General features: G+C 29.7%; 1 protein-coding gene across 1 annotated transcript in view; it reads right to left on the reverse strand.

The window, feature by feature from the left end:
* LOC117167889 overlaps positions 1 to 27,942 on the reverse strand; it is a 238,819-nt gene that overhangs the window by 18,996 nt on the left and 191,881 nt on the right. Inside the window, exon 4 of the mRNA XM_033353124.1 lies at positions 18,151 to 18,452. Coding sequence (XP_033209015.1) covers positions 18,151 to 18,452 — 302 coding nt within the window. The remainder of the gene's footprint in view (positions 1 to 18,150; positions 18,453 to 27,942) is intronic.

Here is a 27,942-nt window from a genome sequence, read left to right on the forward strand (position 1 = left end):
AATTATACTTTTTTGATGATGGTACTTAAAATGTTGTTTAATTTTACGGATTATTAACAGCTTACGAGATCCTTCTAAAAAGTTAATTTTTATTTTTTTGAAGAAAATTGTTAAGGGTTATACTCGTTCAGTCCTACAGATTCTGAATTTTTTAATTAAAAATAACTAATTTAATAACTACAAATTTTTAATTCATCAATTTTAATTTAATTTATGAGCCACTAAAGGTTCGACCATCTCAGCCAAGAGAAGGCTCGTCTTGAGACAAGTAAACGTCGTCTTAGCCAAGACAATGCTCGACTTGAGACAAGTAAACGCCACTTTACCCGGCGTGGCCATAAAAGTAGGATAAAGGCCTATTTCTCGACTCAGTTTTGAGGCGCAGCCAGACATCGATGTCTTGGAGACGAACTCAAGACATAACCAAGCCGAACTCAAGTCGAAGCATTTTTACTCGGGTTACTTCCTGATTGAGCGGTAATTCTAATTTTTAAACTTAAATTGAGATAGATTATGTTCAAATTATAATAAATATGATTCACGTATATTTCGGTTTTCTGCTTGGTTTTTTCTGTTTTTTCTATGTGGTGTACAATTTGATTCAGTTTCAAAAATCAAGGTATCTAGAAGGATCCTTTTCTGTTTTGAGTACTTTTATGAAAAGAGAAAATGTTCTTGAAGTGAGTTTAAACGATGCTTCTCGTCGTTTCGAAATTCCGGATGAGTAGGAAAGTATTTGTTATAAATTTGGTCAGTCGTCCTGAAATTTCGGAATTGGTAAAATTAAAGCAACAAAAAAACACATTTATAATTACTAAAAATTTTTAACAAGAAATCTAAGAAAATATTCAAGAAAAAAAAGAAGTTACGATTTTAATTTAAGAAAACGGATATGGATTTTTATAGATTTTCTTATGCTATGGAAAATAACTGAAGTTCTTATTAAAACCTAATGAACATTAGCTGATTTAATTTTTCTTAGGATTGCCTGCAACTATAATTATTTTGAAGATATGAAAACGAGGGGCTGCTCACTCAGCAATCAAAATGTCAGATTTAGTCCAGGTCCACTATAGAGTTTAAGGTAAAAAACGTTTTTTGATATTTTAATTCGGATTACTGTAATGCTAGTATGTTTGCGTGTTTTGCATGTTTCCTAGGCCTACAGCTTTGCGACCAAGGTTTCGGAAGCAATCGTGTAAATAACCGTCAAAGATAGCAAAAACAGGTTTTTTCTTTATTGCAACTAATCTACATGTCTAGCAGGAAAAATTGTAGTTAAAAATTGTAGTTTTTACAAGTACCTAAAAAATGATGTGTCTTACATTAAGATTCTTTCATTTTTTGCTTGGAATAAAATAAAAACCATCCGAAACTGCTTTTCTTTAAATATGCAATCATTATTGCTATAATTATTCAAGAAGTTTCAAAATTTCAGAAAATATGTCCCTCACCACCCTTTAAAAGAGTGAGAAACTTAAGTCAGAAATAATAAGGATTTTTCATAAAAACTCATTTGTTATTAAAAAAATGTAAGTAAAGAAGTTACTGCTACTGCAATTTTCATCCTAAAAAGCCGAACTTTACATCAAAAGTGTAGAATGATTGCTATACCATTGTACAGCTACGGGCGATTTTTAACGATTCGGAGTAATTTAGGACCTTATTGTTAAATAAGCAGTGATCCACATCAGTCCCAACGCTCAATATTGATTTTTTTTTCATTTTCTGTGCAAAATATCAACATAACATTTTTTAATATAGAAGTTAATTTTTGACTAAAAATAAATCTTAACATCATGAAAACAACAACTGGATAAGGACTATTTGATTCCTACACGGGCACATTCTCCTCACACGCGGCTCGCTTTGCTTGCAAGTTTGAGCGCACCTAGAGCGCGTGACTGTTGGTTCTCACGCTTAGCGCTCGATGATGTATTTATCTCACGCTTCGTGCTCAATCAGGTATTATTCACCTCACGCTCTGCGCTCGGTCTTCGTATTTCTTCGATATTTGTGCACAGGCCTTTTCAAATTAAAGGTCAAAGCATCGACAATTGTAGTTTGGTGATTGTAAATTCTCTTTTGTTAAAGCTCCATTAACTTTAACGAACATATTCTCATCACGTGTCTCGTGCTTCGTACTCGATTTTGTCCATAATTCTTACTTTTCTACATTACATTGAACACTTTGATATTAAATGTATATTACATTTACCTATGTAACCCGGCCTACACTAATAAAAATGTTTGTTTGAATCAAACAAATTTGTTTTGAATCAAACAAAATAATTTCTTTAATATGGGGTCAAACAAACATTTTTTTGATTCAAATAAATTTTTTGTTTGTCCTTATTTGTTTGATTCAAATAAATTTCTTGGTCTGTTTAATTAAATATCTTGTTTAAAACAAGTAAAGTTATTGTTTGCAATGAATATGTATTTTTTGAATTACTTAAAGATTTTATTCAAGTGACGTAAATCTTTTTATTTTACACTTAACCTCAAAATTGAGCATTCTTTATAAAAATAATGTATAATCTCGATAATATGTATATTGTTAATCATAAATATCATTGTATATGTAAAAGCAGAAACACTTATTCAACCCGAATGCTTAATTCTGGTTAATTTTTAACTCTGTGTTTCTCATTTCTGTATTGAACAATTATAAATTAGAATAATGAGAAATGAACCAAAGTAAGACATTTGAATTTAATGTATATACAAGTGTTCCTGCTTTTAAGCACACAGTGATAATTATAATATAAAAGAACATGACTGATTTCATAAATCATCATTATAAAGACAGGAAGTTAGTATTGAAACAGACTTACATCCGAAATCTTCAATTATATCCACGGCAAAAACTCTAAACTTCAAGTAGTTCCTAAACTAGAGATGTTGCGTTCATTTTTCAATTAATATATATTTTCATAGTAAATCAGAACCTCTAGAATAATACAACACTGAAAAAAAAATACAAATGCCATCAAATAAATCACATGATCAATTAATTTAGATTCTAGGTTATTCCCTTAGGAACCGCCGGCAGCGCTTTTTCATGCCAAGCGGCACTTTGTAGTACTGCTTTGTACTGTATTTTTTGTTTGAATCAAATAAATACTTTTATGAATTCGAATAAACAGATTTTAAACAAATGAATTGTTTAATAAAAGTCAATTTTTTATTTGAATCAAACAAATTTTATTAAACAAATTATTTGTTTCAATTAATATGGCAAATAGTTTCCATTTCTTCAAATTAAATAAACCTTTTTTTAATTGAAGCAAAAAATTTATTTCATTCAATTATATGAATTCAAATAAAATTTTTTGTTTGATTCGAATAAACATTTTTCTGAGTGTAGGATTACTTATTCAGATATTGAAAAATAAAGTACAAATTGTATTTATCATGATAACTTTTATTTTTGTTTCCTATTTTGCATTACATTTTATTCTTAGCTACGTTGAAAACTGTATCATTTGAATAAATGTATATCATTAAACCTTATAATATGTATTATATTGAAACACACGCATTTTTATTGCTAGGACTACAACAAAAACTACGTGCCCTATCAAAAAATTATTTATGACCAATTCATAGTTTTTTTTTTAGATGAACAACGTTTGTCAATCCATTTTTTTCATTGTTTGTGTCGTTTTTCTGAAAAATGAATTATTTAATTTTTTATTCATATTTTTACTCATAAAACAAAAACAACAAATCCTATCAAAAAAGAATTCATAACTACATTTTAGTTCTATTTCGGTTGAAAACCTTTTCTCACTATTTTTTTAGAGCTTGTGTCGTTTGTCCAAAAATTCAATTTTTTTAATTTTAATGTTTTTTACGAATAAATCAAAAACTTCTCATCCTATAAAAAGTGATTCATAAACGTTCGATTCATTTTCGTTGTTAAACCTTTTTTCTTTACTTTCATGATGGTTTGATGGCAAAGTGGAACTATTCAGAGGGAGATTTAAAGAAATTTGCGATAGTCAGTATTCAGATAAAACTTGTCATTATGATAAGAATGTAATAATGCATTGTTTTTTGTGCGAAGAAAATTTAAATTGTTGATTTTTTAACAATATTCAAAAAGTTGTTTGGACAATCTTGTAGGACCTTCAAAAAGTAACGCTTTTCATGTCTTTACTTTTTTTCATGGTCTCAAAAATGTTCAAAATGCTCTTCACTCTTTGAATTATCATTAAAAATGGCTGATTAACAAAATCGATGTTTCTTTTTGGTCCCGCAAACTGTGTGCCAAAGTAAACTTTAATCCTATTCGTCTTGCGAAAGTTATCCGGTCTACAGATGACAACGACAGACAGACAACGAGGTGAAAACTTTTTTTCTGGTCAGAGGGCCTCAAAACGTCAAAATTTGATGAAATCCGCGAAAGTCAGTAGACAAGAATGTAAAAAAAAAATTTTTCCACTTACCCGAAGCATTGTAATAATAATGTCCACATACTTATATAATCTTGGTTAAATTTAATCATTTGTACCATGTAGTCTACAAGTTAACTGAAAATCAGTGATTAGGGGTCATTCACAAAATACGTGATACATTTTTCAGGAATTTCCGACCCTCGCCATCTTTGCGTGATACTTTTTCCATTGGTCTGAACATGGTGAATGTTACTTCGGCCCCCCCCCCCCCCGCCCCCTAAACGTAACACGTATTTTATGATTGAGCACTAAGTCATAATCATAATATTTCGTTCAGTGGAATTCTGTTACAATACTCTGTTCAGCGAGAGAATGATCGACAGGAACGACGAATTTTCGTCAAGTTCGCGCAAACTGTCATAGGCGTGGCTTAGAGGTTTTCAATCTTCGGAAACCCTGATGCAAAGGGCCTGAGTTTTAATTGTCTGACCTTTCTTTTTCCCAAACATCATCATTCTTAGATTTATAGCTGTAGAAAAACTTCTAATGCCTGTTTAATATGTGTTAAACACACCCTTTACAGGGTTTACTCCAACTTTTTCTGAAAAAACTGCGCGTTGTCGATCATTCCCTCGTTGAATAGAGTATAGTTTAATTAGTGAGGTTCGCTGGTTACTCATTGCCAATTGTCATCTGGTCGTACGCGTTATCTTCCGTCAACTGGTTAGGCATGACACATATCATTCATTACTTTCGACCTAACCTTTGAAAAATTATCCTTCAAACCCACGCTTTACTCTCACATTAATAAATTAAGGCCGGGCTGCAATATAGTAGGATATAATATATTGCGCCTAACTCTGAGAAGGCCCGTCGTTATGTCAACGTGTTGTATCGCTCAAAGTTAAACCCAAGTCCTCTACTTATTGCAATGAGACCCTAAATATTTATAACATAAATACTAGTACTTAATAAAGTTCGTTTTCACTCGAGAAATGTAAAGACCCAACCGGCGACGCGCGCGTGCCAGATTATTGGAGATTCAAGTCTTAGCCGTATAGCGTATAGAACGCTATATCATTATACTCTGTTTTGTGAGAGAATGATCGACAGCGCGCAGTTTTTTCAGAAAAAGGTGAAGTAAACCCTGTAAAAGTTGTGTTTAACACATATTAAATAGGCATTAGAACAGAGTATAGTTGATTATAACATTTAGCGTCACTGGTGTATTCAGTAGAGCTGTTTTCCTTTAGTCACTTACTGGTTCACATCGTAAATGTCGGAAAATCACTGGTCCAACAGTGATCATTCAAAATACTGATTTAGCTAGTCACAATTTCACTGAATTACTTTAAGAGAGTTATTTTTTGTCCTTATTTAATAGTCACTCCCATATTTTTATAAAATTTTAAAGTCTAAAGCGAAAATTTTTCGCGTACTAAGCATTTAAAAGAATACAGCTGACATTGCAAATATTTAACAGGTGTCAAAAAGTCCTTACCATATTGTCATGATTTTGTCTAAAGAGATACGCAGTTTTAAAATTAATGAGATAATAAAATGCATAAGGACCATTTTTTCCCCTTCCAAGACAGAAACCATTTGTTCCTAGCATTTTCACATATTCATTCTAGGGTTCCTGGGCAACTCATACTTCTATAATGTTACCAAAGTTTTATATTTAAGAATCTACCACAAAAAACTTTGTTATATACTTCTATCATGAAGATATTGAACGACGTTTCTCAATTTAGAATCTACTTTACATTCCAGTTTATTGCATTGGATGATAATTAATAAGCTTTGAGTAACTTTGAAATTTAATTTTAATTACTTGAAAGTTACTTTTTATTTCTGAACATCTCTCCTTCAAGAGACGTTTACGGATCATGGAATAAAAACAATATACAAAAATGGCACACATACGGAGAGCAAAAGAATATCGCCTCATGCGCTGGTGTATTATAGTTGATTGCCAAAATGTTGGCCGTTTTTTACTTTTAAAGAACATATTCAGAATAGATAAAATATGTGAGACGTGGACTATTTTCACGATTTCTTTGTTATTGATATTAGCATTTAGAAAATTAGTGATGCAATACAATTTCTGCTCCAAAATGCATGTCAGATGAGTAATTGTCAAAAAACAGTTTTGGCGGAAAAAGATTAAAAGTTTTTGGCGGAAATGAAGCTACAGCACATTTTTAAATACTCAAAGCTTGACAAAATTTGGTTTTAATAAGTGAAGTATTTTCTTAAGCTTCTGGTATCATAATTTGTTTCTATAAAAAGTCTAAATATATTAATATTAATTAAATCTTTCACCAGCACATATGGGACACGGTGTTGCGCTGTGGCTATCTCTATGTATTTCAACAGGGAGGAAGAAGTTATAAATGCTTTGCACAAATATGTATTTTACTTTAATTGATAATTGTACTTAATTTAAATCGATGTTGTTGATCCGGTGTTGATATTGATGTTTTTTTTTCGTCTGAGATAATGAAAAATTGTAGTATGGTAAATTGACCATTACTGGGACAGTTAGGAAAAGCTAATGCACATAAACACAATTTTTAAATGGGGAATTGGAATTTTTTGTACAAAAACCGTTATAATAAATGGTTAAGGCATTATTTGATAGATTAAAATAAAAAATACATCTTTAATTTTATAGTTAATTCATATAAATGGATATTTTTTAAGCTAGTCAGATTGCCCATTAGTGGACACGAATTTTGGAACATATCCTTAAGTGGGACATCAAATAAGCCAATACTGGGACAAGGAAAATCCAATGGGGTTTATCAAAATGAAATGGCACAATTTACTTATAATTTATTACAGAATAAATAAAAAAGCAAGAGTTAAAAAAGAGTCAAATTTTGCAACTGCTTAGGTCAGTAATTTAATAATAACTCATAAATATAATTTTTTAATAATATTAGTAAGTATTCATTGAAACTTAATATTATAGACTAATATTATCGATTTACTTGAAAATTAAACTGTTCGGTAGGAAATTTTGAATTAGAATTAACCTTAATTCTAGTTAATACATTAATTGAAAAAGGTATTGAAACAATTTAAATTATTTTTTAGTCACAAATTTTATTATTTGGTTGAAAATTTTATGGACTGAGATATCTGTTTTGATTAATACTTCAACTATTTTGTTTAAAATTCGTCTTTTTGGTCAGAAAATGTATCATTTTAATGATGAATTACACTTTTCTTTGAGAACAATACAACTGGTTCGCTAAAAATTATATTATTTAGACAGAACATTCATAAATTCGATTAAAATATTTTTCTTTTTTCAATAAAAAATCTTATTTGGTTGAAAATCATGTCACGTTTAATTTCAAATTAAAACATTTTTCTTTTCAAATCTCAACTCTTATATTTTTTGATAAGAATTAATATTTTTTGGTAGAAAATTTGTCTTTTTTGTTTTAAAATTCAAGAATTTGTTAGAAAATTGAAGTATTAGTTTAACCAAAAAAGTTAAATTCTGGTCAAAAAATATAATAGTTGATATTTTACCCCAAAAAGGGGTTTTCATTACATATTGAAAGCAGTCGAATTAATAAAAAAAATAAACGAATTTCTAATCAAACTGCTGAATCCTCAACCTAGACCGATTAATTTTCAACCACAGTTGCATTTTTCTCAAGAAAGATGAAACTTATAACTAAAAAGATACATTTTCGAACCAAAAAGACCAATTTTCAAGAAAATAGTTTAAATGTCAATCAAAGAACATTTTTCAGTCAAGAAGTAAAAAAAATGTAACCAACCTGTGAAATTATCAAGTCAAAAATATGAGTTTTCTTCAAAACAGTTATATTTTTTATTTAAAAATATAAATTTTTAACAGAAAAGTTAATCAACTTAATTCATCTTAAAAAGTAAATCGATAATATTAATCTGATCAATATATCATACAAATCTATAATATTAAATTTTAATGCATACTCATTAATTTTTTTGGAAAAATTAAATTTATGAGATACTATATGACATTACTTACCTGAGCAGTTGAAAAACTTTGAGGTTACAATAGGAGGTTTAAATAAACTAATTGAACAACTTTTTAAAATAAATAATCAATTGAACAGCAAGGTTGTGTCTTATAAACAATATCACCAAAAAATTTGTCCAAATGCGGGAAATCAAAATATTCTTAAGTTATCGAATAAAATCGCTAATAAAGTTATGCATTTTATTCTTAAAGGTATTAAAAATGAGCAAAAACATTACTTTTTCTTTTCAGTGTAGGAAATTTTAATAATACAATGCTGTAAAAGTTATGCAGAAAGTTTTGAAATAAAAAAAATGGCGAATTTTGTAGCAGTTCATTCACACATTTTGAGGAATATTTTTGATTATTTTTTACTAAATGTATAACTTGTCACGACCAAAATAAATAGTGGTAAAAAATTTAAAAGAACTTCAAAAATAATAGAACATTTTTACTTTTATAATTTATGTTGGAATATAAAAGATACTCAACGATATTCATTATTGTCCCGGTTTTGGACATACTTTTTACGTTGTCCCAGTAATGGTCGGTTTACCTTAGTGTTGTTGAAAGCCATTGACATACTTGAGACTATTAAGATATCATTATTAGGCAATCCATCACGAAAAATTATAATTGACCGTAATTTAGGTTATAACCTCAATTGCCGGCGACTTATGTCATAATACCTTTCGATAATAAGTGATTTTAAAAGACTTTGAGTGATTTTAGGAATTCTCAAGAGATTTTTAACGACTTCAAAAAATTTGAAAGGATTTTAAAAGAATGCAGAAAAATTGAACGATTTCGAAGGAATTTGAAGTATTTTTTAAAGAATCCGACAAGGTTTAAGGATTTTCAAGAGATTTGGTCAACTTTTAAGGCAGTTTAGGTGATTTCAAAGAATGTCAAGCCAGTTACTGAAAAGTTATTTAAAAAGATTTCAATGAATTTGAAGAGATTTCAAGGGATACAACTTTTTCATATTTTAAGGAATATAAGAAAATTCAAAGGATTTTAATAAATTGTACTCATTTTCGAAAATTAAAAATTTTTTTTAAAGAAGTTGAAGGAATTAAAAAAAAATGGAGAAGTTATAGGATTTTCAACAAAAAAACTTAAATAATTTCTGAAAATTCAAGTGATTTTAAAAAATTACTACAGGGACTTGACGTGATTTTAAGCTTTTCTTTTAAAGGATTTCAATAGATTGTAAAGCTATTTAAAAAGTTATTTAACAATATTTTAATACATGTTAAGAGGTTTTTAAGGGATTAAAAAAATTAAATGATTTAAGGATTTTTAAGAGATTTTAAAGAGTCTAGAGAAAATTAAGGATTTTAAGAGATTTGAATTATTTTTAGTCAATTTTGATTTTTTTAAAAAATAATTTCAAAGAAGTTAAAGGGAGTTCGAAAAAATTCTGAGAACTTTAAGGATTTCTAAGAACTGAAGTGATTTTTAAGAATCACTAGGGACTTGGCGGAATCTTAAAGTTTCTTTTTAAAGGATTTAAAAATAATCCAAAAATAGTTCAAAAAGATTTCATGATTTACAAGAGATTTTATACGATTTTACGACAGTTTTAGTGTTTTTAAAGCAAGTCGAGCGAGTTATTGAAAAGTTGTTTAAACAGATGTAACGGATTTTAAGAGATTTCAAGGTATTTAAAGAAATTGATTTATTTAGGAATTTTCAAGAGATTTTAAGTAGCCTGAGGAAATTTGAAGGATTTTGGACTTAAAAGTTTTGAATGAATTTTAGTCAATTTTACAGTATTTTAAATTATTTTAAATAAGTTGAAAGGAGTTCAAAAAAATTCGGAGGACTTTAAGGATTTTTAAGGAATCTTACGAGATTTCTAAGAATTCAAGTGATTTTAAGGAATTACTCGGGACTTGGCGGAATCTTCAAGTTTCTTATTTAAGGATTTAAAAGTTATTTTGTAAGATTCTAAGAAAGTTTTATTGGTCTTAAAGAATTTCAAGCGAGTTTTTGAAAAGTTATTTCAAAAGATTTTAATGAATTTGAAAAATTCAAAGATTTTAAGGATTTTGAAGATATTTGAATTAATTCTAGTAAATTTCGAGAAACTTCGAAAGATTTTTAATGATTGTAAAGAAGTTGAAGGGATCTCAAAAAAAATTCGGAAGAGTTTAAGAATAATAGAAATACTTTTAAAGGATTGAAAAATATTTCCATACGTTTTAGTGACTTTAAAGAATGTTAAGCAATTAATTTAAAAGTTATTTGAATAGATTCTAAGTTATTTCCAAAAATTCGAAGATTTTAAGGATTGTCAAGAAATTTAAAGGAATTGAAGAATATTTTAAAGATTTTACGCGATTAATTTCTAAGAAGGAGCACAGTCTTTGATAATTTTTGTTTTCTCAAAGTGCAAAAATAATCTCTCCCCAAAAGCTAACAATAATTAAAGACATGGCTTTTCGATCTGAGAAGAAAAGCCATATCACGGGTTTTCACTTACTTTCGTCCACAAAAATTTACTTTAGTCAAACTGCTATGTAATCAATGCTTTGCAAGTCCACCAAGTAGTTTGGCCTTATAGATTCCGTCGTTACCGGCCGAGTATGACGTAATGTTAGAATACTCAATGGATACTTTATTTAATATTTTACGTTTTGAGAGTCAAAACGCTCTCATCATCAGGAAACAATAGTTCTATATTGGCCAACTTGTTATAGTTATACAATTAGTGATAAACCCATCCTCTCAAATAAAAGATTCTCAATTATAAATCTATAAACAAATTTATTTTGATTTATTATTTTTTATATATTATAATTAAATTATAGTTACAAATAGTAGGAAAATAAAGAAAAAAATATGATAAAATTGATTGAAATTGTGAAAAAGTTCAACAATGTAAAACGTGAGTTTATAAAAGTAAAAAATCAATTGTAGTTACCTGTGTGAAATTTAATATGTTATTAAAAAAATTTTTGTATAATAAAAGACTTCATGTTAAAAATAATGTTTAAGAATTATAATGAGTTATAATATAAAAGTTGGAATTTAAAATAAGAGATAGAACTTGTGTTCTGCTCCATTTTTTCGACTAAAATCGAAAAAGTGAAACAGAAATTGATGGGGTACAAGGATGAAAAATCAGTAACATACTAATGAATTCGTTGATAAGGTTCCATAATTATACCTAATTAAATTAAAATATACTTCATAATTTCACAAGTTTTTATCAATTTAAATAACAAGAAAAAGAGTCAAAAGATTAGAAATCAAATTGAACAACCTAAAATAATTTTACATAAAACTATAATATACCAGATCAGTGACTACATTTAGAAATCTGTTCCCATTGCTCTCGATAAAAAACATTTCAGCTACCAATCTTTTAAATTTATTAGGCTCATGGTGTAGAACTTTCACATGTTCCAGTTAATCGCATGCCTGTCTAAACTTGATGTTTAGCTATCACTTTATGGTTTTTTGGACTCTTTCTAAAGTTATCATGATGTTCTTTAATTCTAGTACAAAGTAATCTATCAGTTTGGCCTATATAACACATTTCCTTTTTTAAACAATCAATTTTATACACTACATTAGTCAAATTAAAAGTTTCTAAAACATCTTTACCTAATTTTATAAATTTGTTAAATTTGGAATCAACTGTAAAAATTGTTTTAATATTAAAATCTTTTAAAATTCTTTTAACTTCAAACGATCAGCTACCATGGAAAGGTATAGTAACAATAATTTTTGACTCAATATTATGAACTGGTAACAAATTTAACTCTAGTGTATTGTGTTTTTTAAATTCATGACTAAATTAATATCTAGGATATTAAGAATTGAACTTTAATAGAACGAAATCTAATTTATTTTTTGGTAAAATCATGAAAATAACATCGACGTATTTATACAATGTATGTCAATTGAAATCTAAATTATTAATAACTGTGTTTTCTAAGTCTTGTATAACTGAATCTGCTAAAAAAGGTGATATTGCAGAGTCCATTGGAGTACGATGTATTTGTCTATAATATAAATTGTTAAATTAAAAAACTGTTTGCGTCATTAAAAATTTTTTTTTCAAATTCATTGAGATATAAGTCAGTAAAGTTTTAATATTTATCCATCTCATGAGAACACTATTTTTCAATCAGTATTTTAGCTACACTATTTTTAATCAATTCTAATGGAACATTTGTAAAAAAAAGATAAAACATGTTAAAAGAATGTTAATATACATAATAAAAGAAGATTTAATAATTCCAGAAAGTCAGGTAAAAAATTATTTTATCATTAAACATATAATAACTAAACAAGCTGTGCCTCAAAATCAGATTATGGTTTCTTTGGATGTTTCATCTTTATTTGCAAATGTTCCATTAGAATTGGTTAAAAAAGTGTAAAAAGGAATAGAATTTTTAATAGCGCAAACAGTGCTTCAATTTAACAATTTATATTATAGACAAATAGATGGTAGTTCAATGGGCTCTGAAATATCACCTATTTTGGCAGATTTAGTTATGGAAGACTTAGAAAACATACATTGTATAGATACATCGATGGTATTTTCATGATTTTAACAAAAAATAAATAAGATTACGTTCTGCTGAAGTTCAATTCTTATAATCCTAGATTTAAGTTTACTTATGAAATGGAAACTAATCACTCTATGCCTTTTATGAATTTTAAGGTTATAAAAAATAATGATGGAACTATCATTACTGATTGGTATAAGAACTGTATTTGACACACTTGCCGAAATACAGCATTCACCAATTAATAAAATATCAAATAATGAAGTAATTATAAGGCTGTTTGGATAACATATGCTTTGTGATAATGTGAGATTCACCTAAAAAAATACACACATCAAAATCACACTTTGATCATAATTTATAACGCATTTAATTCATAGCATGGCATCATACCCCACTCTCCCTTATAATAAATCACACTGGAACTTGAAATTAATAACCGTTGCAGAAATAGCTCGCATTGGCCTTGATCCTATTTTCAGATTTTCTGAATATAAGCAGATAGGGGCGCGTGAATAATTTCTGTTAGATTTGCATGGATGACGCGGTCTGATGAACGCTACTTTTGATTTTTATCTTTTTTAACTCAATATAAGTGGTATCTGTTCAAAAAATACTGCAAAATATGTTAAACAACAAATAATATTTTTGGTAGTTATCAAAACTACATCATTTGATTTGAAAAATAGTAACATTTCATCATTCACTGACAAAAAATTGTTTCAAACAAAAATAATTTTAGAAAATAATAATATTAGTCTATGAATACTTGATAACTTGTCACTTATTAAAAAAAATAATTAATTTTGGAAAACTGAAAAAAATCCGTGTTTAACATGAATTTTACATAAAGCTGATATTTTGTACGAGGAAACAGAGAATTTAATTTTTACAGCGATTTCAGAGTTATTTTTACATATTTTCCTGACACAATACAAAGGTTTTAGGGTGTACAAAATAAAAATGTAATACTTGGAAAATATTCGTTGCATATTCCTTGAGATATGACTAAACTTTTATTTACAAAAAGTTAATGATAAGTACAGCTTTTTCCCATTTCTTCGAAAACCAAGCTTTTCCCATTTAAAGCCCCATGTTAATTTAAAAACCGCGTGACACGGGTTAATGTTTATTGATTTGAACAAATACTCAAATTCTAAGTTATTCGTGCTAATACGTAGTTCGTACTTAAGGATGTACACTACGTATAATCAACCTCAAAAGTAGCCTATCTTTAAAATGATTTATAAAATCGACAAAGAAAAATCTATTATTAATTTCTTTAGATCTTGATGGAGGATTCTAAGCAAAGTTCAAAAACAAATAATTCAGGTTAAAATTGTTTATTTTGCAGTAGTTATTTAAGGGTATAGTTTTTCCTTTTTCTTGGGGAAAAGTTACAATTTTGATTAAATCCTAATGATCAAGGCCTCATTTTATTCTTTGAAAGAGTCTCTAAAATTCTATTTGAGTGGTGATAATTAAAATTTAAACTATGATTGTTTATAACAATAATAACTGTATAATTTCTCAATTAATTTTGTAAAATAAAATTAACCCAAATAGAAATTTTTAGAATCCTTCAAAGAATAAAATGAGACCTTGATCATTATAATTATATAAAAACTGTAGCTTTACCCTAAAGAGAAAGGAAAAAATAAACCTTTATATAACTGCTGTTGAATAAACAATTTGATCCTGAATTCTTTTTTTCTGAAGTGTGTTTAGAAGGCTCCGTCAAGATTTATATAAATTAATAATATAACTTTTTCGTTGATTTTATAAATAATTTTAAAGATAGGCAACTTTTGAGATTGATTGTACGTAATGTACATCCTTAATAACTAGTTTGATCGCGAGTTTATTTGTACTATTTATTATGAGCAATAATACCAATTTTTGGAAAAATAAAAAATAAACTAGAAATTTTGCTTTAATTAATGATGAGTAATTTGAGGTTAGTTTTTGTTAAAATTTTACTTCAACTAATGCTAAAATTAATATTCAGGGTTTAATTATAATTATGCATGAATAATAAAATGTCAGTATTGAAAATTTGTAATAATGCCTGATAGGTGTAATCGATATAATAATGGTATATTATCGTAATGTGCGTAATAGGGATTACTCCGTACACTTCGCGCGTATTAATGCGTAATAGCGGGTAAGAATGCATTATAGCTTGTAATAGTCGGGTATTTGCGTATAATATTTTCGATTTTTTAAACGAAGCAATAGCGCCTTGATGACATGAAAAGTATGGTGTGACGTCAGGTGCCTTTAAGGCTGAAAAAATGCATGCTCATTTTGACGAAAACAGTCGAAATAATTAATCATTAACGTTTCTCTGGCAAAGAGGGTTTACTTTTATGGAGTATCAGTATGGCTGGATACGTTAGAGTCAGATCCGAAATTTTTTCAAAAGTGATTATACTTATGATAAGTGATTTTTTTTAAAGTTCTCCAATTTCAATATTGCTGAGACTTTGGAATTAAAAGTGAAAAAATAAGTAAATGGTATGAATGAAGGTAACTCTTTGAAACATCTGTTTTGATTTATTTCATAATTTAGAATGATAACTAATTTAGAAGAATCGTAAAATATATAAAATATTGGCAATATTGCATTATAACAAAACCTGACCTCACTCTTTTTTGTAGGTGCTTTTATAAATAATTTTATAAATACTTCTAAATTGTTAGTTCGTGGAAATTTTCTTTTTTTTAAAGTTCTGTCGGCAGCGAGTTTGTACGGATATTAAATTAAGAATTTTAGCTAATAATTATTTTAACAATTGTTACAATTTATTTAATAAATGCGAAACTGTTAATTTTTTTCACTTGAGCAAGTTGTTTCTTTACTCCGTCTTAATAGTAGCTCAAAGTTTTTATTATAAGAAAAGAGTTAAGTGAAAATATAATCAATATTATTATTCTTGCTAAAAAATAATGTAAGCAAATAGAACAAATGAACTTTTCTTCATGGAAAAAAATTCTTTTTTCAATACAGTTTCTTGAAACCTTGTTAGTATAAATATTTTTTGTACATGTTACATCAAAGTTATACTTTTTATGAAAAAGTTGTAAAAAAAATTCACAAATTCCATATTAGCAAATGCAAAGGAGCAGTTTTTTTATCGCCTTTATTCAATAACACCCTGATAGTGGCAATGGTAAACGGAATATAAATATAAAAAAGCTAGTTACTAGAGTTATTTCAAATTATTAAATGCTGGATCTGTAACAATAATGATTTTTAGCAATATAAATACTTTGAAAGTTTAATCTAATTCATGATCAGTTATTTGAGTTTATTTATGGTCTTAATTTTACTTTAACTGATTCTGAGATTAAAATTGATTGTTTAATGATAATTACAAAAATCTGCCCGCCTCGCGGGCACATTCTCGTCGCACGTGGCTCGCTTTGCTCGCAAGTTTGAGCGTGCATTGGTTGCGCGTCTGTTGAATCTCGCGCTTCGCGCTCGATAATGGATTACCTCAAGCTTCGCACTCGGATATTTATTCTTTGCATTTGAAATGCTTCAATTAAACATTATAAAACTTTATCATCATGTATAATATGCTGTTGTTAATCAAATAAATAATAATACTCAATTAAATATAGTTAGAGATTAGGTTTCTCAAAGCTCTGTAGGCTTCGAGGTATACATTCTCATCGTGACACTCGTTCTGCGCGCTTGATTTTTGACGTAAATTTGAAATTGTATATTTTCTCAACCACCTTAAAATAAATAAAAAACTATAATACTTTTTGAGACATTTTTCTCTATATCGCGTTATGCTAAGAATAGGTTTTTGGGTTTCTTATTATTTTTTCTGGATAAAGCTAAATATCCTAAGTCTTTTTTTAGATTTTAACGTATCTGAATTCTTTTGGTGTAATATTAGAATTTTCGGCTTTCTGCATATTACTTACGATAAATAAAACCAAAATTACGAGTCCTTTTGGAAAATATTAAAGACATTTGGTAGGATTTTTCAAAAGCTTTCAAAACTTTTTTAAAAGACTTTTTTCATATTTTGCGTTGTCTGCTTTAAAATTTGAATATTGTGGTGTCAAGTTTCGGATAATTCTAATACTTTCTCAATCATAAATGATGAGAATGTAATCAATTATTACAAATCTGCACTTCTTTTTTGGTGAATAACTTTTCTTTTAATTTGTATTTGTACGTTGTGTGGTTTTTCCACAAATTTTTAATTTATTTTTAATTTTCTATATTATTTTTTACAAATAATACAAAAAGTAAGCGTCCTATCAACAAGTGATTATCAATGAATCTGTAGATTTTTTTTGAGATCACAATTTTTGTTAATCCCTATTTCTCCGTATCCTGCATCGTTTGACCACAGACTGGAATTTTTTATTTTTTATTATTTGTTGTGCAATCAAAATTTCAATTTTCGATTTTCGAACAAAATCCAATTTGTTATGATGATATTGAAGGGCTTTCAAAAAGCAATGTTTTTCTTCACTTCACGTTTTTCATATCGTGCGTTCTGGAGCCTAATGTTTTTATTTTGGATTGATTTTTAAAATTTCGAAAATGCTATAACTCTAAGAATGTTACTTTTATTGAAAAAGAGTAATTTGGATAAATTGTTGATCCTTTTTAAGACTATAAACATCTGTACATAGAATTTTAAAATGAACAAAAAAAGTGGTCTCAACCATTTCCAAAATGCGCTTATGTCTTGAATTTTCACCCAAAATTACTGGTAAACGAACTCGTCCTTTTTCTTAGGAGCTAAAAAAAGTGTGATGAACATCGATCTGATACGTTAATTCTTTCGAGAGTTATCGTGTTTACAGATGGGCGGCTGAGCGGACGGACAGACAGACATAATGTAAAAAATCAAATTTCAACAGTTTCTTTACGTGCTATTGACCCATTCCACCATTTTAGTGAATTATATTACTGCGATACTCTGCTATAGCGTTGTATTATATATTCGAGAAATAATGGTGTAACATCGCGTAATAATGCTGATAAATGGGGATTACTTCATACAGGCTTTTGACATGTGAATTCTCTCTTGGACTGCAGTAACATAGTAAGGTAGCAGGAAAGTATAGCAATAGAGTAATATGATGTCAGAAGGGAGACGGGTTGGAGGGTAGGATGAATTCATTAGACGGATCGGAGGAAGATTCCCTTCTATCTGCCACTCACCTGGGAGGCATAGCTCTTGCTCTTTGAGTCCTAGCCGCTTGTTTCCTGGGCGCTTGTTGGTTGGCCAGACTCGCTGAATCCCGCAGGACCTGGTATTGGTGAGAGCCCTGATCCTGGTTCCCTTGCGCCAGAGTTAGTTGCGCCAGGTATTCCCTAAGCTCTGGTTGGCTAGCCAACAGCTCCCTGCGTGCCTGCTGGATTCCCACCGTTGAATCAGACCAAGGTGGAGGGGGTGTATGTGAACGGGATATCATCGCATACTTGTGACAAAGATATTCCTCGTAGGACGGCGGCAGACCTGACTGCAATCACAAAAACACCCCATGCAAATGAGAATATGAGAATCCTAGCTTCCTTTCGTTCGTTCGTTAAATAAACCGGAATTACCAGGCAAATGTGACCCAGTGGCTTTGCTTTGCTACGTGGTTGGAAACAAAATAAGCAGAGTTCCTTGGAAAATTCAATTTCTAGGGGATCCTGGCTCGATCGAAACTCAGTTCGGTCATTAATTTATTCCTTCCGGTATAGATTACGTGTTTATGCAATTAAATGTAATCAGATCAGTTATAGGCCATTAGTTCGCAAGTCCATCCCAACCAGAAACTATTTTTTTTCTTAATTTCGATTAAATGAATGGAATTAATAATTTTATCGGGAGTGAATAATAAAGAAACTTATTCTCGTCAGAGTGGGCCATTCAAACACTATGTGACACGTCTAGCTATTTTCCTCTTTACCACTTTTTAAAAAAATTCCTCTTTTGTCCCTGTATTCAACAAATTTCTCCTTTTTCTAGTATTTTTTTCGCTCAAACGTAAACTGTAATAATATAATCCAATAAGAAAATATACCTATTTTTCCTTGAAAATTAATACTTTTTAATTAAAAACTGTATTATTATATTTTTTATTCGGAAATTAACTCTTTTGTTTAAAAATTCTACTATTTGGTTGAAAATGTAATTATTTTTATGAAAATTTGCTTTTTTGTGATTAAGATTAATTTTTTAACTGGAAATTGAACTATTTAAGCTTAGATGAAAAACAATATTTTTAGTTGAAAATTCGAGTATTAAATTTTTCATTGAGAATTCATCTTTTTATTATTATTTTTTCAAGATTACATTGGTTGAAAATGTAACTATTTAGTTGAAAAACAATTTTTTCAAATGCAATTTTAACTCTTTCATTTTTCTTTCGAAATTGATTTTTTTGGTTTAAAATTCAACTATTTGGTTAAAAATGTATGTATTTTGTTGAAAATGGAACTAGTTTGTTAAATATTTATCTTTTTGAATCGAAAACTCGTCTCTTTTGATTGAAAGTTTAACTATTTAATTGTAAATGCCACTGTTTGGTTGATAATTTTCTTAATGAGTTAATTACATATTTTCAAATTATGCCTTTTTTGTTATTAATACTATTCTAATGATAAATTGCAATTACTTTAAGACGCAGTAGATTTCTTATACAACACATTTGTACAGTGAGGAATTTCTTTAAATACATTACTTATGAAAATGAACTCATACATTAATTTAATTATTTATTTTCTTTAAGTATATTTTCATTCATTGAGAACAATAATAATAAACATCAAAGCTATTTTCTTTTAGATAAAGAACCCTATTCTCAAAATGTATAGTTTTGCCATTCTATTCTTGTATATATTGTTGCACACAAAATTCAATTGAAAAATTTAAAAACTTGAGGACCTTAAAAATGTAATTCTGAGAATTTAACTAAAAACTTCAAAATCTTTGATGAAATAAAGCCTGTAGAGGATTATGAACAATAAATTCCTGATTTTGATCATTCTGCGTTCGTCTGCCCTACTTCGTTCTCGGGAGGGCACATAGAGGAAGTAAGTGGAAATCTTTGGGCGAGTGATGGGTATTGGAAGTTAGGAAGGAGAATTGATGTTAGGGGTAGCGAAAGTAAGGGAAGTGAGGGTTTGAGGAATGAGGGGGGTCGGAAGTTAGGGGCAGACATAGGAACGATAGTAAAGAGAGGAAGAGACATGTAGGCTCTGGGAAGTGACGAGAAGTAGGCTAAGTAAGGGGAGGAAAGGGGAAGTGGAAAAGAAGAAGTAGAGAAGTAGGAGAAGCTTAGAGAGAGTGGGGAGAGAGAAGTATATGAGCAGTGGATAAGTGTGGAGTGTAGCAGTACGGAAGTGAGGGTGGAGAATTAGAAAAACGCGAATTATAGAAAGGGTGGGAATCGAAATTGAGTGGAAGAGGGAGGAAGTGTACGAAGTAACGTTTGTAGGTGTAAAGAAGTATGGCAGGGAAGATTTGTACAACTCAATTATTGTCTTAATATCGACGTGTTCCAATGACAAGGTGCCATCTCGGCAGAACCAAATAAAAAGGTTCCCTACTTCAGAGGACGTCGTTGTTCCCAATACTATTTATATGAAATTCTAAAGCTTGCAGGTTTTTCCACCCGAGATGGCACCTTTTTATTTCGACCTTTCGAGATTATTCTCTCATTGCTTTCATTGCTTCGATCGAATTACTTTGACTAATTTGGAGATGACTTTTGGAATTGATTCAGAGTGTATCTGAAATATTATTTTGTAAATTGTTCGGGTAGACGAAGGCGCGCAACACGCGTCTGTCCTACCGGTGGTGATAGAGGCGAAGGAGGAGGATGCAGATCAAGATGTTGAAACGACAAAGTACCAGAGAAAGCAAAGTTCCTCCCATCATTATATCACTAGGGCTATTACAAATTACACTGAGACGATAGGACAGATAGAAAATGCCACACTCAGCAAAAATTTCAGGGTGACCCTAGTTAACACCCAAGAAGATTACGACGCCTTACGTAAAACTTTGGATACGGGAAATGTGCCATATTTCACGTACAGGTTCAAGGAACAAAAACCAAAAAGCCTAGTGCTCAACAATGGCCTACTAGATCTGTCGCTGACGGATATTATGAATTGGATCAAAATTCAAGGTGTAAAATGTAAAAAGGTCGCGCTATTCAAGACAATAAAACCTAAAGATGATGACTAATCTGAATAATAAAATAAAATACACCATCCAAGTTTCCTTATTACTGTGAACTCAGATGTAAGTCTTAAAACAGTGCGGAGTATTAGATACGTGTGCTCAGGCAGGGTTCACTGGGAAACATTTCTAAATACCAGATGCGCCACTCAGTACCATAGGTGCCAAAAATTCGGTCACAGTTCCTTAAATTGCAACAGTGTTCCGAAATGTGTGAAGTGTATCGGCGAACATCTGACGAAAGACTGTAAAAAGCTAAGAATTGATCTTGTGCAATGTGTTAACTGCTTAGGAAATCATCCTGTAAACTTTTCTAAATGCGAAATGTACATTAGGCATTTAGAAAAAATGGACTTAAGAAGAGGAAAGTCTAGTTACCACGGCAGGCAACAACAAAGAGACTTGCCTATTTTAAGGACACATGAAAACTTTCTGCCGTTAAGGCCTTCAACTGATACCCCAAAGGTGCTTACAACCACTGGTACAGCTAATCATACATGGGGTGAGACAGAGGTACTTACGACCGCTGGAGCTGTCAAGTGCATTCCAACGAAGAAGCAGGACAACCGACAAGAGGAACACCACACAGCAGATTTCTGCGACCTATCGACTGAGCTCCACGAGCTGAACAACATTTGTGATCTAGGTAAAATGTTCAGGCTAATTAGAAATTTAAAATCCGAATTATTATCCTGCAATAGCGACCTCGATAGAGTACAAGTATTCGCCAAATTGTTAATTTATAATGGAAGTGGTTAGATTAGACTCAAATTTAATTTGATTCGCAGAAATATCTCAGCACCTAGAAATTTTATTAAATCACATAAATTTGATATTATACTAATAAACGAAACTAGGTTTACTTCAAGGGCGAACATATATATGCCAGGCTATAATCTAATTAGAAAAGATAGAACAGATGGTAAGACCGTAGGAAGGGTTCTCATATTCATTCAAATGGACCTAAAATACACAAAAACTGAAATTGATAATAAATTCATTGAATATGTCGCTATTAGACTTTCAAATAATATAACTATCGTCTCAGTATATAATCCACCCTAAAATACATTAGACATAAATGAATTGGATAAGATCGTTAGGGGCACGCTCTTCGGTGACCACGTGACCAAACCAGTCCCCGGTTATAAACATTTTTTTGGTGTTCACCATGTCTAAAGGCACTGATATATCGCTCTCAAAGGTTAGAATTTAGGAAATGGGACAATAAATTGTGTTGTTTTACTTAGTTTAAGTAATATTTTTGAAAAAAATTATCCAAGAGAAAGTAAATATGCAAAATTATTTTCATTTTTTTGTGGTGCTCACTGTGTCCACACGGATTCACATATCGTGTTTAAAATTTAACAGATTAAATAAAAAGCTCTAAAAGCGTTTGTATATGTTAATATGTTCATAATTTCGAAGCAAGTTTATTCATAATAAATTGATAAAATAGGATAATACCATTAGAGTTGTAGCACTTTGCACATAATTTTTGTTTGATGCATTTCAGATTTTTTTATTCGTGTATATTGAGTATTGACACAAATGTTCGACTAAATCGTCTAAATATTTTTAAAAATTAATATAAAAAATAAAATTTTCACATTCATTGCAAATCAATAAATAAGTATCTGCACACACGTAACCTAATTATATCGAGGTATAGAAACGTTCTTTAGTGCTTTTTATTTATTCTGTTAAATTTTAAACACAATATCTCAATCCGTGTGAACAAAGTGAGCACTAGAAAAAATGAAAATAATTTTGCATATTTACTTTCTCTCAGATAATTTTTTTCAAAATTAAGACTCGAAATAAATGTACATACGCAATTTATTGTATTATTTCCTCAATTTTAATCTTTGAGATATATATATATATATATATATATCATTGCCTTTGGACATGGTGGACTCAAAAAAAAAAATGTTCTTAGCCGGGGACTGGTTTGGTCACAGTGTCACCCAAGAGCGATACCCTTAAGGGGAGTAATAAAGCTTGGATGTTTGGCGATCTAAATGCCAAAAGTGTAGCGTGGAACTACCACAGGAGAAATACAAACTCTAAAAGTTTACAAAATTACGCAGTTAAAAATTGATTAATATTGTTGATTCCTGATGGCTTCACACTGTATCCTTACCCTGGCGCTTTGCCAAGTACTGTCGACATAGGTCTAACAAAAAATATAAACTGCAATATAGAGCTAAATGTTGTAGAAGACCTCGCTGTCGATCATAATCGTGTTGAAATTATTTTAAATAGTAGTCTAAATGTACAAAGGCGAAGGCGAAAGGTCTTTAATTATAAACTAGCAGATTGGTCTAAAATGCGTAAGGTTATAAATACGGAGTTAACCCTTGAAAGGAATTTACAAAATTCAAATGACGTAGATAAAAGTATTGACCTGCTGGTTGGTATCAGTTCCAAAGCCTCAGATAGAGTCATCCCAAAAACAAATCCTAAGATCAACCACAATTCACTACCCTTGCATATCGGAAATTTAATTAGGGATATAAATCCCTTGCGTAAAATATTTCAAAAAACAAGTAGTGATGCTGTCCGCAAAATTAAAAACAGATTAGTTAATAAAATAACAAGAGAAATGTTTATTTTTGAAAATACAAACTGGCAAGATAAATCAACTAGCCTAGAAGTTAAAAATAATACTCTTCCGAAAATGGCTAAATGCTTAACGAAGAAATAATGAGGATACTGAGCAGCAGGTCAGTGCTAAATAAAGGCTAAATAAAGGCAAATAAAATTAACGAGAGAACAAGGAGTTTCTATGAGACGCAATTACATCTACCTAAATTGCAGAATGTAAAAATATTAATCAGGGAGGAAGAATTTAACATGAAGTGCAAAATGCCCTACTATATTTTGATAGACAAGTAAATGTCGTGCCTCAGCATCTCTAGCTTGTAAGTTAATTTTGTAAGTTTTTTATATCTATTTCTTCTGTTATCTAGTTGTCAGTCAAAAAACAAAGATTTAATGGGTTTTTTGGAACAAACATTTTTTACTCAAACACATAATACTAAATAGCATAAGCTGCAAAAATCCTTATTATCGAAAACAGAAACTTAAACATGTTACATAGGCCGTATTCGATTCTCGAAAAGATACCTTAATCAATATTATTACTTAGCAGAAGTATATGAATGTCTATTTTTGTAAACCCTATTCTTGATGATCAATAAATAAATTTTTAAATGAAAACAATGGCACTTTGTCATTTGGACACGTCGATATGGCTGCTTTGTTGGGACGCAGCGTCTACTATGACTAATTTTTATCCCTTGTATTACTTTTTGCATATGGATATAGGAGAATTTCTCATTTTATCGATTAAATCTTGAGAGGAATGTCCACGATTGTTTTTAATTTTATAAATAGAAGTTTACATTTTTACACTTTATAAAACCAAATAAATATTAGATAGAAATGTTCAAAATTCTCTCCATTCTCCAGAACCATTATATTAAACAGGTTTTTGACTCTGTCTTTTAACTTTCTATTTCGAAAAAGGTTGTTTCACGTGAGGAAAATTTGCCATATTAGATTATTTTTCTATAAAAAGACAATGAAACACTTTAATGCTTCTGTTAAAAAATCCTGTTCATAAGTCCAAAACGTTGATGCCTTTTTCACAATTTTTTATCAAATATTATTTGTAAAAGAAAATATAGCTCAATGAAAAAGAATATTAAATTTATTACTCGTCGTAGAAAGTATATACTACAATGCAGCTACGGAAACTTGCAGGCTGGATTTTGAAACCTGATATTTGAAAATCAAAAGAATTTTAATATTTGTCCTAAAAATGAAAAAAGTTCAAGGTTTTTCACAATAATTTTAGTGAATAATAATAATAAGTCACAATAATTTTAGTATTTGCGGTGTTCGACAGACTTTGAAAGTTGAAAATACTTTGAAGTTGTCGCTATTTCCTGAGATTTAGTTAAGCTTTCTATTTATTCCCCGCTTGTCTTCTTGTTAACTTTACTTGAGAAGCCACTTTATGTTCAATAAATGGTGAGGTTACTTATTATTTTTGTACTTTAAGTTTTTTGCTTACATTTTCTTGACTAGTTTTGTAGGAGAAATATTTCGTCAAATACGGGAATTAAAATAGAAGTTGAAAGTACAAATTATAATAGGATATCTAATACAAAAAATATTATCAGTCTTAAAGAAAATTAATGTATTTTTATTGAAAGTGAGGAGTGAGACGTCTATGGTGTTACATTGACCTGTGATTTCTATAAAAGAAGATAACCTAATTTTTCGATTCTTCAATCCATGGTAGGGCATTTTGTCAAATAGCAAAGGATACGTGTGCACTGTAGAGTAAGCGAAGAATGAAATAGCTTCCGGCAAAAAGAACCAATTGATATGGTATAGTATCGAATCGATTCCAAAGATTAGATTCGTGCGATTCGAGAAGCGTTACGTACTATGGGAAACTAATTCGATTAGATTTATTTGATAACTGTTGAAAGGAAATATGATAGCATTAAAGATATTCAGTTGCACTTTGCCGATTGGTCACACGCTTTAAAAATTGATTTAATATTTTAGGAACATACGGATATATTTTAATTTTCTGGGTAACTGATAGAATTTCTAGTTTTTGGTAAATATTACTGTGTATACAAAAAAAACGACTGTGTGTTTTGAAATTTAAAATTTTTTAATTAACTAGTGTCTATCGCGCGTGTGTGGTTTTTCGATTCGAGGAGTAAAATAATTTATTGTATAAAATGAGAATTTCAATTAATTTCTTAAATTATTAAAATCCTGAAATACATGAATTTTCTGCTAAGAATATTACAATTTTATTGAAGAAGATGAATTTCTAACTTAAATGATATATCTTCAACCAATTAAATGAATTTTCAACAAAGTAGTTTAATTTTTTACTAAGTAGATGATAATAAAAGTAAAAAAACTTTAATACTATAAATTTCTACTCTCTAAATCTAAATTAGTGAAATTTCACTATTTGGTAGGGAAATTTCACTAATTGAATTAGCGAGAAGTAAGTCACTACGAATTAGTGAAAACCTACTAACTCAATAAGTGAAAATATTTTACCAAATCAATTAGTTAAATTTCACTAAGCAAATAGTGGTTTTGAGAGGTAAAGTATCTACTATTAAATAGTGGAAAATCACTAATTAAGTAGTCAAAATCACTAATTATACAGTGAAATAAAATATTTGCTGAAGTCAACCAATAACCCCAACAGTAAACTATATTACAAGATAAGTTATAGAAGTAAACTATAATGTATATTAAAAAATTAAATTAATTTATGTTGATACTGTACTTACTGAAGAAAAATTCCAAATCAGCTTTCCATGTATTTTTATAACAATGAATGGAAAGTTAAATTTCATAACCTCCAAACGAACACAGCGCTCATGTTCTGTAGCAAATGTTTTCGTCTCGATATACATATCGCCACATAATGATGACACTATTCACTGGGAAACTACACGAAAGTATAATAAACTGGAAAATATTACTAACCTTTGTTTATAAAATTTTTTTACACTCGTATAAAGAAAAATGATGCAAGCTGACAAATGTAAATCAGCTGTGATCACGTGATCACGGCTTCGATCTCGCCTTCACTAATTAAATAGTGAATTAAACTACTAAATAATAGTGAAATAATATCCGCTAATTGGAAATAGTGAAATTATCACTATTTTTACAGTAGAAGACTACTAATTCAATAGTGAAAAGCCAAAAAATCACTATTTCAGCAGTGAATCATTCAATCACGAATTCAATTAGTGAAATTTTCACTATTTGAAATTTAGAGAGTAAGTAATTTATTTTTATTTTACAGAATTTTACAAAATGCGCTCACTCTTTGAATTTTTATTTAAAATGGCTGGTTAACGAACTCGTACTTTCTTTTAGTACCTAATAAAAGTGTGCCAAAGATGGCTTTGATCCGTTCATTTTTTCGAGAGTTATCGTGTTTATGGACAGTCGGCCGGCCAGACGGACAGACAGACAGACGCGATCTTTAAAACTTGATCGTACAAATCAATACAAATGTTCCCAGAAATCTTAGGAAATTAAGACTTTCTTTTAACTCTTTGCAAATTGATAAATTACTTCTAATTTGTTTTCCATGTCTTCAAAAATTATATTTTGTTTTAAAATTGTTAAAATCTTTCTAAGTTTAAAGTTATTTCGGTATATTTTCATACAAGGAAGCAAAGTTTACATTGCACCAATTTTAAAATCAAGAGCCGAAAATCAATAAATTCTGTATTGCTGATGCACGAGAAACATACTAGTAAGTACTTTCTTTCTTTTTTTATGTAAAAAGTTCTTCCAGGTCACTGATTTGTTACATTGCTTGAAAATGGAAGTCGGCGTAAAATGTGAAACTCTGATGTTCTCGTAATAGCATTTGCCTACCTATGCACACGGATTTCTATGCAAGCTATTTGGGTGTGTGTTCGCGTAGTATACTCGCATTCTATTCAATTTTGTTTTCTGCTATTCGTTCTCAGGGATATTCATAAAGGATCTGTTTCTGTTACCCATGAGTTCCTTTGTCGTCATGCCATGAAGATTGGCTCTTCTCATGTAAGCAAATATCATGCAAATTAGCTGACTAGTAAAACGGCAATATAAACATTTTCATGTCGTTTTATCATAATTTGATCATTTTGTATTTAGAGAAGGTGAGGGAGAAATAAATAGAAAGAATTATATAAGATAAAATCGAATTTTCGATAACA

Source organism: Belonocnema kinseyi, chromosome 2, assembly GCF_010883055.1.
Source record: "Belonocnema kinseyi isolate 2016_QV_RU_SX_M_011 chromosome 2, B_treatae_v1, whole genome shotgun sequence".
NCBI classification, from domain to species: Eukaryota; Metazoa; Arthropoda; class Insecta; order Hymenoptera; family Cynipidae; genus Belonocnema; species Belonocnema kinseyi.